This window comes from Solanum stenotomum, chromosome 10, assembly GCF_019186545.1.
Source record: "Solanum stenotomum isolate F172 chromosome 10, ASM1918654v1, whole genome shotgun sequence".
Lineage (NCBI taxonomy): Eukaryota > Viridiplantae > Streptophyta > Magnoliopsida > Solanales > Solanaceae > Solanum > Solanum stenotomum.
In genome coordinates, this window is record NC_064291.1 from 41,180,837 (window position 1) to 41,197,512 (window position 16,676).

The 16,676-nt window shown below is 33.7% G+C and overlaps 2 protein-coding genes across 5 annotated transcripts in view; both read left to right on the forward strand.

Moving 5' to 3' along the window:
• The window catches only part of LOC125842528 (endoribonuclease Dicer homolog 3a), a 384,270-nt gene that overhangs the window by 58,539 nt on the left and 309,055 nt on the right, over window positions 1-16,676 (forward strand). The gene's annotated exons all lie outside the window — the stretch shown is intronic.
• On the forward strand, window positions 9,566-16,664 carry LOC125842529 (CRC domain-containing protein TSO1-like). 4 transcript variants are annotated; one of them, XM_049521833.1, is made up of 12 exons: window positions 9,567-9,901; window positions 10,811-10,965; window positions 11,076-11,634; window positions 11,713-11,865; window positions 12,652-13,305; window positions 13,390-13,460; window positions 13,533-13,719; window positions 13,801-13,899; window positions 13,988-14,054; window positions 15,101-15,263; window positions 15,397-16,110; window positions 16,204-16,664. In XM_049521833.1, the coding sequence occupies exons 1-11, from the start codon at window positions 9,824-9,826 to the stop codon at window positions 16,097-16,099; spliced, it is 2,889 nt and encodes a 962-aa protein (XP_049377790.1). In that variant the 5' UTR covers window positions 9,567-9,823; the 3' UTR covers window positions 16,100-16,110; window positions 16,204-16,664. The 4 variants fall into 4 exon arrangements, with proteins under 4 accessions (XP_049377792.1, XP_049377790.1, XP_049377791.1 ...); XM_049521834.1 differs by having other exon boundaries at window positions 16,213-16,664; XM_049521835.1 differs by having other exon boundaries at window positions 9,566-9,901; window positions 15,400-16,664.

A 16,676-nucleotide genomic window follows, 5' to 3' on the forward strand; every position in this document is an offset into this window, starting at 1 on the left:
TTTCACAAACACCCAAATCAAATCAAAAAGTTCATCTACTACACAATATTTCTCTTTCTAGAACTCAAGGAAGAAGAGGAGTAGAATTGGAGCTAGGGTTTGAAGAAATAAGAGTTCTTCCTTCAATTTCTTTGGAGAATCATCATCAAGGTATGGTAGCTCTTCATGGGGAGATTTCACCCATAGAGCCCCTCCAAAATTAGATTTCAAAGCTTGCAATTTCCCAAAGTTAAGGTTTTACTCTAAGTCATGGATTCCTTTTCAAAAACGATTCCAATGATTTAATTGCTTTATATGATGATCAAATTGATGGATTACTACTGTTTTTATGATGAATTACTCAAGAACCCATGAATTCTCTTATTTTGTCAAATTGGATCTCAAAGTGTGGGTGTGGATTGATGTTAGTAGAATGTTATAGATTTATGAATGTAATGAATTCATTACTTGAATTAGGTGATTATCCATGTCTAATGTAGTGATTCTAGATGTGTTGATGAATCATGAACTATGATCCTTGAAGGGCAATTTATGATATATTGCATGTTTATGAAGGTTATGTTTATGCTTTAGGATTTCCTTGAGAGTAAAGTGATTATGACTTTGATGTAATAGTGGTGGTGTTGAAAGACTATTCTCACATACACACACTTATGAATGAAGTATGAATTGAGTTTAACTACAAACCAATCACATATTTACTTTCCGCAATAATTTTCTTTTGGAAATAATAACAACAATCGAGTAAGGGCGTCAGTAAAGCTATTTTTGTGAGCAAATTCTCTGTGTGATCAACCTCAACTTAGTTGAGTTCTATAAATTGAAATTGACCATTTACAGTTCTTAATTGAAGTGTAAGTTTGGACGTATCAAATACAAACAAAAAATCAAAGAATTTAGGTAATTCCTAAAAAAGGTCTGTAAATGCGGAAATGGGCATTAAGAAAATAGTATGAGTATACGTGGTGGTCCCCAACTCATTACAGAGGTCCTTATAAAGTTTTTTGAGAAAAATATTCTGGGATCTCCAGGGCGCCAGATCCATGGGTTAATACACATGAAAAACTGAGAAATTTAGGTAATTCCTAAAAAGGTTTGTAAATGTGAAAATGGGTGTTAAAAATAGTGTAAGTATACGTGGTGGTTCCCTAACTCATTACGCAGTGCCTCATAAATTTTTTTGAGAAATTTTTTTTTAGGTGCTCAGGGCGCCAGATCCATGGGCTAATACACAAACAATTGAGGAATTTAAGTAATTCCTAAAAGGGTCTGTAAATAAGGAAATGAGCGTTAAAAATGATGTAAGTATACGTGGTGATTTCCCAACTAGTTACGGAGGTCCTCATAAAGTTTTTTGAGTAAAAAATTTTAGGTGCTTCGAGGCGCTAAATCCATGGGCTTATGCACATGAAAATCAAGAAATTTGGATAATTCCTAAAAAGGGTCTTTAAATGCGAAAATGGGCGTTAAAATGGTGTTAATATACGTGGTAGTTCCCCAACTCATTACGGAGGTCCTCATAAAACTTTTTGATAAAAAAAATTTGGGTGCTCCAGGGCGCCAGATCCATGGGCTAATACACACAAAAAATTGAAGAATTTGGGTAATTCCCAAAAGGTCTATAAATGCGAAAATGGCGTAAAAATAATATGAGTATACGTGGTGGTTCCCTAATTCATTACCGAGGTCCTCATAAAATTTTTTGAGAAAAAAAATTTGGGTACTCTGGGGAGCCAGAGCCAGGGCTAATACACACAAAAAAATCGAGGAATATGGGTAATTCCTAAAGAACGATATGTAAATATGGAAATGGGCGTTAAAAATGATGTGAGTATACGTGGTTGTTCCCCAACTCATTACAAAGGTCCTCATAAAGTTTTTTTAGAGAATAAAATTTGGGTGCTCTCGAGGGCCCCAGATCCATTGGCTAATACGCATGAAAAAAATAAGGAATTTGGTATTTCCTAAAAAATGGTGTGTAAATGCGGAAATATATGTTAAAAATGGTGTTAGTATACGTGTTGGTTCCCCAAATCAATACGGAGGTCCTCATAAAGTTTTTTGATAAAAAAATATTGGGTACTCCGGGGCGCCAGATCCATATGCTAATACACATGAAAAATCCAGGTATTGGGTAATTCCTTCCAAAGGATCTGTAAATGCAGAAATGAGCTTTAAAAAATGGTGTGAGTATACGTGGTGGTTCCAAATTCATTATGGATATCCTCACAAAGATTTTTGAGAAAAAAGTTTTGGGTGCTCCGGGGCGCTAGATCCATGGGTTAATATGCACGAACAATCAATGAAATTGGGTAATTCCTAAAAACGGATCTATAAATGCAGAAATGAGTGTTACAAAATGTTGTGAGTATACATGGTGGTTTCCCGACTCATTACGAAGGTCCTCATCAAGTTTCTTGAGAAAAAACTTTTGGGTGCTCCGAGGCACCAAATACATGGGCTAATACACACGAAAATTGAGATATTGGGGTAATTCTAAAAATGGGTCTGTAAATACGAAAATGTGATGGTTCCCTAACTCATTATGGAGGTCCACATAATTTTTTTTGAGAAAAAAATATTTGGGTACTCCAAGGCGCCAGATCCATGGGCATAATCAAAGAATATGGGTAATTCATAAGAAAGGGTCTTTAAATGCGGAAATGGGCGTTAAAAATTGTGTGAGTATACATGGTGGTTCTCCAACTCATTACGGAGGTCCTCTTAATATTTTTGAGAAAAATATTTTGGGTGCTCCGGGACGCCAGATCCATGGGCATACACACGAAAAATCAAGTAATTTAGGTAATTCCTTAAAAAGGGTCTGTAAATGTGGAAATGGGTGTTAAAAAATGGTGTGAGTATACGTGGTGGTTCCTCAACTCATTACGAAGACCCTCATAAAGTATTTTTGAGAAATAAATTTTGGGTGCTCCGTGCGCCAGATCCATGGGCTAATATATACAAAAAAAAATGAGAAATTTGGGTAATTCCTAATAAAGATTTGTTAATGCGGAAATGGGTGTTAAAAATTGTGTGAGTATATGTGGTGGTTCCCCAACTCATTACGGAGGTCCACATAAAGTTTTTTGAGAAAAAAAATTTGGGTGCTCTAGGGCACCAGATCCATGGACATAATCGAGGAATTTAGGTAATTCCTAAAATGGAAAAGGTCCCAAACTACCCTCGAAGTATTGAAAATAATACAAAACTACCCTCCATCCACCTATTGGCTCCAAAATACCCTTGTCATCCACCTTTGGGTCCAAAATTGATCACTTATTTAACATTTTTAAATTTAAACTATTCAAATATATTTTTAAATACGTGATGCTCAACTATTGATTATTATTTAATTAATATAATTAATAAACCACTCATTACTAATTAAACCACCCCAAACCCAACCAAATTAATAAACCCGCCCCAAATCCACCTATAAACAAAACCATGAACCCTGTATTTCGGTAAAATCCCTTTATGATATGGCTATAGATCACCAAAATCAGAAACACAATGTGCTTGTTTCTGCTGTTAGCCTTTTATTAGTATTTCTCTTTGTAATGTTAATATTGTAGAAGCTGCAGACTCTTATACATCATCTGTGAGCCTCTATTAGTTTCGGCTTATTTCCTGACATAAATTGTTTGATTTGTAAACACATGTTCTACAAGCAGGCGGAGAAAACCAATTCATGTTGTACAATTTCATAGACTGTTTTCTGAAGATGAAATGGGGCATTTCAACAACGGACAAACTTGTGCTTATGTTGCATATGAAGTATCGGAGAATTGCTTGTTTATATCATCTATGATATTCTGTAAGCTTAAATTCTTTTGGTTCTCTATTGTAATATGATCTCAAATGAAGAGAAAGAGTCCAGTCTCAGATTGATAATGTTGTTTGAAAGTTGTTTGAACGTTGGAAAGGAAGGGTTCAAGGTTTTGTTTAATAGGTGGATATGCGTGGGTTTATGAATTGGGTCAGATTTGGGATGGGTTTAGTTAGTAATGGGTGGGTAATGGACGGCTTTATAAATTATATTAATTAATTAAATAATGACCAATAGTTGAACGTCAAGTATTTAAAAAATATATTTAAATAGTTTAAATTTAAAACCAATCGTTTAAAATTAAAAAAAAAAACTCGAAAATTAACTCATATCGTGGAGGTTAAAATTAGGTGTCAACAGCAGGCCCCGACCCCCTCCGTCCCGAGTCCGCTTGCCTTGAGGCAGGCCTCCACCCCCCTTTACCCCGAGGTCGCTTGCCTCGAGGCAGCCCCGCCTCGAGGAGAAATACTGAAACTTATTAATATAAACCTACTTTATGTAGTAAAACCAAATAATTACAAAAGCCAAAGGCCAACAACTAAATAGGAAAGAATCAATAACTACAACATAATAAATGTAATAACTAAATCTCTTTCAAGGTGCACAACGTTTATAACAATAGTAATGAGGTATCTCAGGAACACCATGTAGTTGCTAGTGGGTATGATACTTGGCTTGAGACCAATGAACACATCCAGGAGCAATATTAATTATAAAGATTGAAAAATTTGCGCAATTTCTAAAAAAAGGCATGTAAATGAGGAGATGGGTGTTAAAAATGGTGTGATTATACATGATGGTTCCCCAACTCATTACGGAGGTCCTCATAAAGTTTTTTGAAAAAAAAAAGATTTGGGGGCTCCGGATCGCCAAATCCATAGGCTTATACAGACGAAAATTGAAGGACAAGGTTCTGTAAAATATGATCCATTTTTTAGCTTTGGTTAATGCTTACAACACTTTTCTCTCTCTCTCTCTCTAAATACTAAAAAGGCAGAGTTTGCTTCTCATCAAGGGAAGAAGTGAAAGAGTTGTGAAATGTTTGTATGAAATTTTAAAAAGTATTTTTACATATTAGTATCAGATTATACATTTTTCACATAGGTTGTTTAGTGTGATGGATAAGGGGAGTTAATCTCAGGATAAATTTTAAGTAGTCTTTAATCTCTTGTTTGGTTGCAATACTTGAATAACTTATCACAAAATTAATAATTAGTACTAGGATAAGTTACCCCTCCCCTTGGGTGGTATATTAATTTCGAGATAACTTATCCCGGATAAAATAACAAATATATACCTTTAAACTCTATTTATACCTCACTTTTCACATTTATGTTATTATGTATAACTATTTTTGAAAGTTTTCAATCTCCTAATCTTAAATAATTCTTTTACAAAAAAATCAAAAAACTTATTACTAAAAAAAATTATGTAATACAAAATTATAATACAAATCTTATTATAAATTTATTTTTTTTCACCAAAACAAAAATATTAGCACATGTCCTCCCAATCCCCCCCCCCCCTCCCCCCAACACACACACTCCTTACATTATTTTTAATACCATGTATAATAATATTCACTGCTCCTTTTTATGATAATTCTTCATAATTTTCTATTAAAAAAATTAAACTATATAAATATAGTTTTTATTTATGAATTTATTTGACTAATTCTTATGTTTATTTAGATTTTGATTTTTCAAAAATCCTCTTTTACTTTAACAATCTTAAGATGAAAATTCTATTTTTAAGCTAAACAAGAAAAAAAATTAATTTAAAATACATACAATACCATCGTGGGAATGCACACACAAAAAATATTTAATTAAATAATATGAAAGTTTTATTTTAAAAAAATAATAATTAAAGCTTGCATGAAAATATAAAAAACCAAATAAAGTGACGGGTAATTTTGTAAACAAACAACTTGTCCTTAACCGGATTACCACCTACACAAGATAATTGTTGATAAAACTAATTTATGCAATGCATGTTATTTTGAATACAACAAACCAAACACTCAATAAAACAACATAATTTACATAAATCGCATAGTGTAAAGAGCTAATTACATTATTTTCCTACTCTTTTTCAAATTACAAAAATCCCTTAAAATTTATGAATTTCGGATACATCATTAAACTTCCGGATACATCACTAGATTACCAGATACAAATGTGAGGGATGTATCCGAAAGGAGAGGGATGTACCAGAGAGTGGATAAGACATACAAATACATCACAGGACTTTCGGATACATCTACAGACATCTGAATACATAGGTGAGGGATATATCCGAGAGGAGGATAGAGATGTATCAGCGAGAGGAGAGTGATGTATCCGAGAGGAGATTTTTGAAAACTTTTTAAATGGTCGGAAGTTTTAGAGATTATGGTAAAATAATATGTATATTTAGGTAAATTTTCCTAAAAAATAATTCCAGCATAACTTATCACATCATAACAAATTCCATCATAACTTGTTTTAAAACCAAACGACCCTTACTTTTTATCACTCAACTCTGGTTGGTGAATTACTGGGATTTGACACAATTCTTTTTTAAAAAAAAATTAAGAACACAATTTAAATGCTACTTTTTAACTATTAGCCTTTATTTTGACTATTCTCAAATTATTATATTAGAAAAATGTAAAATAGTTAGGAACTTCATTAGATAATGAAGGGTAAATATATAAAAAGTCTCACTAGAATTTTTGAACCTTTGAATAATTTACTTATTTTGAAATTTAATTTATTTCTAAACTTTTATTTCATTATATATATGTTGGGTTATGAAGGTGATTAGAGCGTCATGCGGAAGCTTACAATTGCAAGTCATATGATAATAAATTAGATGAAAAATAAAACTATACTAAAAGACAAAATATTATTATATGATAGGATCAATTGACTTACATAATTAAAAATTAATAAAAAACATAAAAACTGCAGAGAGAAAATCTCTCCATAAACAAAAGTTTCTAAACGACTATACATGGTGGATTCTATTGTATTAACTATGAGAATATGGATCTTCAATTTATAGTTCTCCAAACTTTTCCTCTAAAGAAAGAATAAACCAAATATGGAAAAAAAATATATTTTCCTTTCATGAAAAGTAAAAACATTTATGGTAATGTTTTGTCTTTTCTTTTAGTAAAATATAAACTTCAAATAAGGTAAGAAAATCAGGGGAAAACCCTAACAAATCTCCCCTTTTGGCTGGATTTTCTTGACAAAACTTTATCCGCCTGCTTCACTGCTTGATAATCTTATTCTTCACAAAGTCTTCATCACTGTTGTTTGTCATGGTTAAAAATAAAATTTAAAACATATAGGTTAAAAATGATTTTAAAATATTTTATTTTTATTTTCAAAGATGCAACAGCTGAAATGTTGAAAATATAGTTTAAATCTCTTTTCCATATGTAGTTGGACAAAAATCTTCTTTATCAGCAAATTGGTTGCAAATTGATTTGAAACTACCTTGAACATGTATTCAACCTCAATGAACCTAATTCATTGAACCATTAGCTCTGATACCATTTGTTGGGTTATGAAGGTGATTAGGGCGTCATGCGAAAATTTACAATTGCAAGTCATATGATAATAAATTAGATGAAAAATAAAATTATACTAAAAGACATAATATTATTACATGATAGGATCAATTGACCTACATAATTAAAAACTAATAAAAAACATAAAAACCGCAGAGGGAAAAATCTCCCCATAAACAAAGTCTCTAAACAACTACATTGTAAATTCTATTGTATTAGCTATGAGAATATGGATTTTTAATTTATAGTTCTCCAAACTTTGCCTCTAAGGAAAGAATAAACCAAATATGGAAGAAAAATATATTTTCCTTTCATGAAAAGTAAAAACATTTATGGTAATGTTTTAATTTGTCTTTTCTTTTAGGAAAAAAATAAACTTCAAATAAGGTAAGAAAATCAGGGCAAAACCCTAACAAATTACTCATAATTTTTCATTTTTAGATTTATCTATCACATTTTATTTAAATTTTAACTTCGCATTACTACAAAATAGAAATAGAGCTATTGATGGGTTGACTATTTATTAAATTATAATTTCATATTACTGCAAAATATAAATTGATAAATTGAAAATGTGAGTTTCCTATGTAAATTATCATCTAATAATTAGCAAAACACACTTAGACGCTGACTAAATTAAATATTTATATAGGAATGTTTCTAGGCGTGTTTGTCAATAAAATTTCTGTTCACTTGACATATATAACAACTATATTATTTGCCGACACATTATTTTTTTCTTACTATATTTTGAATTGACTTTTTTAAAATCCTAAACTCTCCTTCTTTCAATTTAGAGATATCGATGTCACGGCTGAGGCGAGACCACAACTAAGAAGGCGGAGAAGAACATGATGGATGTCATGGTTGAAATAAATTAATTTATACGGTGATTGTTTTTACCTTTAACCTTAAATTTTAATATAGTATAATGTATTTAAATTTACCATGGTAAAATATTTTTTAACATGACAAAAAATTTAAATAAAAAGTCACACATCACTAGAAACTAATTGAGTTGTGTTTTAGTAACTACTCCCTCCATCCCTTTTTAGTTGTCCATATTTCCTCTTTTAGTTATTCCTATTTAGTTGTCCATTTTGACAAAACAAGAAAGGACAATAATTTTTTCCTATTATACCCTTATTTAAATAAAATTGTCATAAATAAAGTAAATAAACTTATGAACTTCTCAACATTGATTAATTATCTTGAATGAATTTATTTTGGAATTGTAAATTATATTATAAGGGTAAAATTGTAACTTCACTATGCTAATCATTGTTGCCTTAATCTGTGCGCCATTTCTAAAGTGGACAACTAAATAGGGATGGAGGGAGTATTGAATAATATTTCAAATATAAAAACTCACATTTTCAATTGTTTAGATATAAAACTTAAAAATTAAAATAATTATCCTTAGCTCTAAATTATACAATAATATTATTAATGTAGAAGATAAAAGAAACAAAGAATGAAGAAAATTATGGAGATCACTATTAACGTGGGGAGATGAAAGAAAGAAAAAATAAAAATAAAAAAATAAGTAGGGTGATAACTAAACAAATTTACACCTACCCAAAACCACCTGGTGTGGACTGATATTTAAAAAAAAAAACGATAACTATGGATAGATAGAATAATACTCCACAATCAGGTTCAATGTATAAAGAAATAATAGTTTAATTAAAATATTATTTTCCTTAGGAAAGAATGATTAATCAATTTTTAAGGAACATTTTAGTAATTCAATTTTTCGTTTGGGAACTCAACAGGACAATTTTATTACCTACGATATCAATGGATAATTCGTGCTTTACAAGTGTGTTATAATTTTTCAGTACTGAGAAATATGTTTCATTTTTATACAAAATCTTCTTAAAAGCGCGATTCACACTAAATCATAACAATTTCAATTATGAAAATGATCTTATATCATTGCCAATCAAGTTATTATATATACACAAATACACTTATTCTGGCGCACGATTATAATACATCCACAAAAATTCAAAATAAAATACTATTTACATATTGTAAATACACAAGCTATTGAAATATTGATCCATAACAATTAATCAGATCTAAAACCACGTCACGGTCACGGAGAGGTGTTAATTTTTCTTAATCATAGGCAAAACTAGTAGTAGTGGTAAAGAAGGGCCGAAGTTGGCGTTGGGCTTTAGCATACCAGCCCTGCAATATTTTTTGTTTTCACCCTAAAAATGGCTTTCCCGCCCAAGCCACCTTTTACTATTTTGTTGCTATTTTTTCCGTAAATCTCTCAGAGATTGTTTATCATCATCATCCTTCTTATGCACATAATTGTGACTTACCAAAGTTTTCAGGAGATCAAAGAGAAAGAGAAATGCAGAAAGAGCATAATTACTTCTGTTGTTACTTGAGAACTAGGGTTACACTAGTTCAAAATGGATTCCCCTGAACCTTCATCAAAAATCACCGCTACCATCAATAATACCTTGTCTTCAGACCCTGTACCTGCCCAAGTAAAATTCACATATGCATTTTACATTTTCTGTCAAATTTGATTTGATTTAATGGGTGGTTATTGGATCTTTTGTTTGATTTTGTTTTGTTTTCTGATTGCTTGGTGTAGTAGGTCTTCGTGAAGGTGGAATTGGGTTGAGTTTTTTTTTTTTTGAAATTTTGTTGGGATTTTTTTGTTATCAGAATAGTTTGGATTTTAGGATTTTGTTTTGGGTTGAGATTAAGTGCAAGTTAATTTCAAGTGGGTTGAGGTATTCTGATTAAATTTGTTGAATTAATTCTTAGGTAACTCATTTAGTTTCTGATAATTTGGTTTAATGAGATTTTGTGAGTTAGAAGTAGGATGTTAAGTGTTTTCAATTGACCAGTGTTGGGATTGAAGTAGGATGAATATTTGAGTTCTAGGTCTTGTAGGAGGAATCAAAGATTGTATATGCTAGAGTTTATGTTCTGGCTATTGGATTTGATTGATTCTTAAGTTTGGATCAAAGACCATTCTCCGATTTTTCGGATTATCTTGTTCAATAGGATTCTAAATATTTTGTATTGTTAACAATTGTGACTTATAGTAAGTACTTTTGAAGTAGTTTCTAAATATGTAAAGTTTTGTTTGAAAAAAAGATTAAAGATTCGCCTAACGGTAGTTAGTTTGACCTTCGTACTCCGAATCAAGCCAAACAAATTGAAACAGAGAGAGCAGTGTATTATTAGATACTTTTCATATCCTTGTCGTAACCACTCAAATTTTACTTTCAGTTAATTTGCAATTTCTTGAAGCTCTCTGCATTGAACCCTGAATTATTGTCAACTTAACCAGTTTCTAGATTAAGGGTGTATGTTGGTTGCTCTAAGGAATGAGTTGTTTCCTCATTCAATGTATTTCTCTTACTTTTTTATTTTGGTCTCAGGATTCACCTGTCTTCAATTATATTAGCAACCTCTCTCCCATACAGCCTGTCAAGGGTGCTCCAATTGTGCAAGATTTCTCAGGGCTGAATTCTCCTCCTCTTCTGCTTACCTCACCCCGAATTAATACACACAGTCGATCGAGCCTTTTGAAAAGGTGTTATAAAATTATCTTTAAGAGTCTTTGTATTTATAATGTTGATAAAATATACTATTCATTCCCATCAGGCAAAAACTAACTATTTCAGAACCTTAAACATATCTCAGGAGCCAGTTTCCTAAATTATCCACTGAAGTGTTTTCTGGGAAGAATGAGGATTATAACAATGCTATCACAGATTCAGATGGCACTGGAGTATTTTTTTCTCCATTGAGAAGTGGACTAAGCCCTTTTGTTCAGAAAGTATCTGATAATAACATCTCTGTACATGAGCAAAGTGGGACTCCCATAAGATGTGTGGAATTCTTAGTTGATGTTTCAAACTCAGAGTCTGGCAATCCTTCAAATTCAAATAATACGAGACCAGAAGTAGCTGATAGTATTCCTCAATCTCCTAATAGTGCAGAAGATTCAAAGGTATCTGTCATTAACATTGCAAGTAAAGATGAAAGAAAAGACGAGATTCCAGAAGATGCAGCCCGTGTTGTTGTAGAGGAAGCTGAAGAGGACAATAATGGAAAGTTCCCATCCAATCAGAAATATACTGGGGTTTACAGTACCTCCGATCCTGACCTGCCATCTCATGGTTTCTGCACAAAGATTGTTCCCGGCTTCGCTGCTCATAGTTCGTTGCATTATCATTATGGTGACCAACAAATGGCTCAGGTAAATACCATTCCTTTCTATTTGATTTTGGTAGGAACTCATGTTCTATGAACTATCTATGTCATTTGAATTTTGCAGCTTTCAACAGCTGGCCACACTATGTTGGACGAGGCTTCTAATATACCGATCAAATCTCTGGAGACTGCACATGATTGCAGAGATGATAGTGATAAGATTAGAATGTCAATTGCACCAGATGAAGGCATTGCGCTGCATGATTCTCAAACCAAGGTATGAGATATTCATATCTTGATGCTATAGCCCAAAACTGAATCAACATTGGTACTTATGAAAATTTAATGAGATATAGGAAAATGAGTGAAATACTTCCTCTTGCAACTCGCAGTGTTCTTATGTCCTGTCAACATGCTTGCTTAATGTTTTAATGGTCATTGGCTCATACCAAAATCCTCAGTGCATAACTTGTCTTTTTAATTGATGTTCAGTTTATTTTAGCTTTGCAATTCAGTATATTTTACTACAACTCACTTCAACATCAATAAGCTTATTATCATTGTTTCAGAAGATGAAATAAGACATTCCTTTTATACTAATGAATTGAAGTTAAAATCATGAAGAAGTTCCTTTATGTTTTTGATAATAGAGAAATCCCTCACGAGTTAGCTTGTCCAACTTCAGTTGGTCCACACGTTAAACTTGAGAGGGTATGGCCCCACCGTTTTCCTTGCTCCCATGTAAATACCAAGCTTCAGTTAGCGGCAAGATTTGAACTCATGACTTGCACCCTACCCTCTGAACCAAATCCCTAGTGGCTTGCTGTCTCTACTTGAATGCACTTCTATTTAAATGATGTAAAGCTTCATCTCATAACACCTTGCCCTCTAACTCGAAACTGATCTTGGATGGAGGAAACAACTACTTTTTTCCCACACAAAATCACTGTTGCTTTTGGAAAAAGTAGAATGAGGAACTTAACAATCTTGATTACACTATTGCATTTTATTACGACAAATGAACACCATATAGTTCTGGCCTTAATGGTTACAAAATATGTAGGCTGGTCAACATCAAAGCGGAATAAGTAGGCGCTGTCTCCAATTTGAAGATGCTCAACAGAAGATGGCACCAGCTAGCTCAAGTTCACAGAATGCTTCAGGTATTGTGAGCTGTTCAATACAACCAGTCAATCCTGCTGTCATAGAGGTTGTAGAACCAGTTTCATCAAATAGATCATCAAAATTGACCCAACTGGTATCTTCCTCTGTTAATTCTGAAAGCCTAAATGTGAAAGTCTCCAAGCCATCTGGTATTGGCTTGCACTTAAATAGTATAGTTAATGGTATGGAAGCTGGTTCTGGTGTAACTGTAAGTGTGAAATCAACTCAGAGGGGAAACTTGAGCATTCGGGGGAAGAAGTTGACGTCCATGATGAGCTGTCACCCTTCTAAGAACTTGAAGAATTGCTTGATATCTTCGAATGTGGTTGGGAGCAACTTGACAATTGGTGACAATGACGGTAAACATGAAAGTTATGGGTCAGATGCAGAAAGTGTTGCAGCATCTTTGTCTCTTAATAATGCCAAACCTTTAAATGACACTGTGCTCTTGAAGCCAACAGAGCATACTCCAAGTAACAAAAGGAAGTTTAACTCTGAACACATCGACAGCAATATGGATTACAATCAGTCAAGCCCCCAAAAGAAAAGGCAAGTGTGTTTGTTATCTCTAGGAACTGGATAGCTTAAATTGTCCGCATACTTCTTACAGAATTGCATGTTTGTGTAATTCAGGAAGAAAACCTCAGATGGAAATGATGGTGATGGGTGCAAACGCTGCAATTGTAAGAAGACTAAGTGCTTGAAACTGTAAGTTTGAAATATTTGTGTCACTGATCTTCAACATGTTACATATCTACTGATTTTGTTGTTTATATTCAGTTATTGTGATTGCTTTGCTGCTGGAGTATATTGTGTGGACTCTTGCACTTGCCAAGGCTGCTTCAACAGACCAGAATATGAAGACACTGTTCTTGATGTGCGGCAGCAAATCCAGTCTCGGAATCCCCTGGCATTTGCTCCAAAAATTGTGCAGCATTCCACTAGTTCCCCTGCAAATATTCTTGGGGTATTCCACTCTTCTGAGAGTTTCTTTTATTTAGGAAGCTCAATCTCCTGATAATTGACATAGCCACTTGCAATGTTACAGGAGGGTGGAGCAAGTTTTACGCCTTCCTCTGCAAGGCACAAAAGAGGGTGCAACTGCAAGAAGTCAATGTGTTTGAAAAAGTACTGTGAGTGCTATCAGGTACATTTCTCTCAGATACCATGCATTGTAAATACTCTCTGATTTTTCTCAATTATCTGAGTAAGTCCTTTTTCTTCTGTCTTAATAGGCTAATGTTGGATGTTCCAGCGGATGCCGCTGCGAAGGATGTAAAAATGTCTTTGGTCCGAAGGAAGGTATTAGTAATTTCCTGTCAACTTTGGAGCTACAATGTCTTTTTTGCTAGAAAAGAACTGCCTAGGATCTTAAGCAGAATGTTATTTTGTCTATGCTTTTGACTTCCGCTATTGATACTTTCATTGATGGTTCTTTGTATGTATTGCGGTGTAGGGTTTCCCATTAAGTACATGAAATGACTTTGTATGTATTCGAGTATTCCCACTTCACCTCTACAAGGAGAGATAGTAGCTTTTCAATCTACTCAAAGTCTCAAACTAAACAAGAGAATGCTTATTACTCTATGTTAAGTTGTGTGACTATCTCATCTGAACGTTTAAGTTGTTAGAGAGAACACAACTTTATTTTCTTAATTCATCGCACCATCTCATGTGCTGGCCTGAATCATTTTCATGGGTCAAGTTTGTGGAGGTTCTCTTTGATAATAGGTGGTGGTGAGACCGTGAGATTCGAACAAGGACCTCTCTACTTTGATACTATGTTGAAGTTGTGACCATCTCATCTAAAAGCTTAAGCTTAAGTTATTATTTTCTGGATTATGTTTTCAACTCTCTATATTTCCCTTTCTATTGTTTCTGGCTATGTATATACATACTGAACCATAATCCTGTTTTAGAGCTGTCCTTGTAGAAAAAACATGCTTGCTTTCATACAATCTAATTAATTATAGCCATTCATGTACTATTTTGCTTTATATTCCTTTATTCTCAAGGTTGAGGGGACTACCTTGCTGTGCTACTATAGAATTCTTTGGGAATTTCCTTTTCTTTATTACCCAAAAATGAGTAGTTAAGCATTCAAAAGCGTCGGGCTAACATTTTCCTTGTTCAGTTAGACAAGACATACCAATTTTTTTACTTCTGGAACGTAGTGTTTGTACTGCAACAGCCTCCATGGTGACAATGTTTCATATCACTGTGATATGATCAAGTGTTAGATCTTGAGCTGCCTTATATTTTCTTTTCTTGACCATTCTGCTGTGCATTTTATTTTCTGTTCTCTAATGTTTTTGTTTCTCTTTTTTTTTTTTTCCTTTCGTGTTTAGAATGTGGTATAGATTTGGTGAATAAACACTGCATCACTGAAAGATTGGAGAGGTCAGTTGAGGAAGAGGTAGCGATGGTGACAGCTACAAGTGGGTTATTGCAAAGTGGTCCAATAAATCAATGCAACTCAACTCCCTTGACACCTTCATTCCGGCGCTCAAAGTAAGATCCTTGTGACTTCTGTTGTTGCATCAACTCCTCTCATGAGTACTTCATATGGTTTTCTCATTTCTACTCCCAAAAAAATTATTTTCTTATTTTCCCTCTTACTGTTGATACCTCTGTGCAACTCTAGCAGTGTGGATGCATCAAAATCTTGGTTCACTTCTGGAAGATACCTTTCTTCACCTGACTCTGGCCAAGCTAATACAGCAGCATATGGACTCTCCCCAGGATCTCCTAGAAGTTCTAATAACCATGACATACATCAGGAAACTACTGGTGATATGCTGGATCTTGTTACCTTCGATCATGAGTTAAATTATGGCAATGCAAAGTTAGCAAATGAAATTTCACCAGGGTTTCATGTGACTGGCAACATGGATGATATTTTGGCGCTGCCAAAGTCACAGGATTGGGCAAGTAATTCAGGTGGTCAACCGATTCCTCAAACTGTCCATTTCCAGTCCACGGATCCGCTAAGCTGGCATAACTCACCAATGACCCAGTTTGACAGGAGTGGAATGAACACTCTGGAATTACTAGACTCTGATAAGAAGCCATATGTGATGGAAGATGACACACCTGAAATACTAAAGGACTCTTCTATACTACAAATTGGTGTTAAAGTAAACTCCCCGAATAAGAAGCGTGTTTCTCCACCTTATCGTCATTTGAATGAGATTGGTTCTAGTTCATCTGGAGGAGGCTTAAAAACCGGCCGGAAATTCATATTGCGAGCTGTTCCTTCTTTCCCACCACTTTCCCCATGTATTCAATCCAAAGATGTTGCTGTTCATAGTACCAATAATTCTGAAAAGGATAGCAGCAGCAAATAACACACCAAGAGGTGAGAAATGTTACTTTTCTTTATCACTTCTAGCACAATACATAACCTTGTAGCTAATGAGCTGGGTTAGTTATTTCTTATTCTTACTTGAAGGCTTCACAGAGAACTAGGTTTGTGTGATAAAAGGAACGAAAGACGGTTTTTAAGATATGAACATCCTTGCATGAACAATGTGATCTTAGTGGAAAAGCATGCTGCAGCTGGGTTTCACTGTCCACACAGTGAAGAATGGGAGGGGGGAAATCCTTTGCCTTCATATGAGAACTCTTCAAATCTCCTTGGAAATCCTATATATTTTAGTTAAAACTGAACATAACTTTAGTTTTTTCGCTGCTGTTTTATCATGTAGAAGAATTCTTCTTGCATTACTTTGTACTACATTTCAGATTCTTTAAATTGGCTTATATGCAGCCAAGTACAATAATTGCTATTACTTGGCTCATGCTGTAGTTGATGATGATGGCAGAAGTAGCATTGTATACTTCATATGAAAAAAAGAATGTTTACAAAGCCAAGTCCTAGTTCCCTAAAGCCTCCATTGGTTGCTAGTAACTGATTAAAATGCT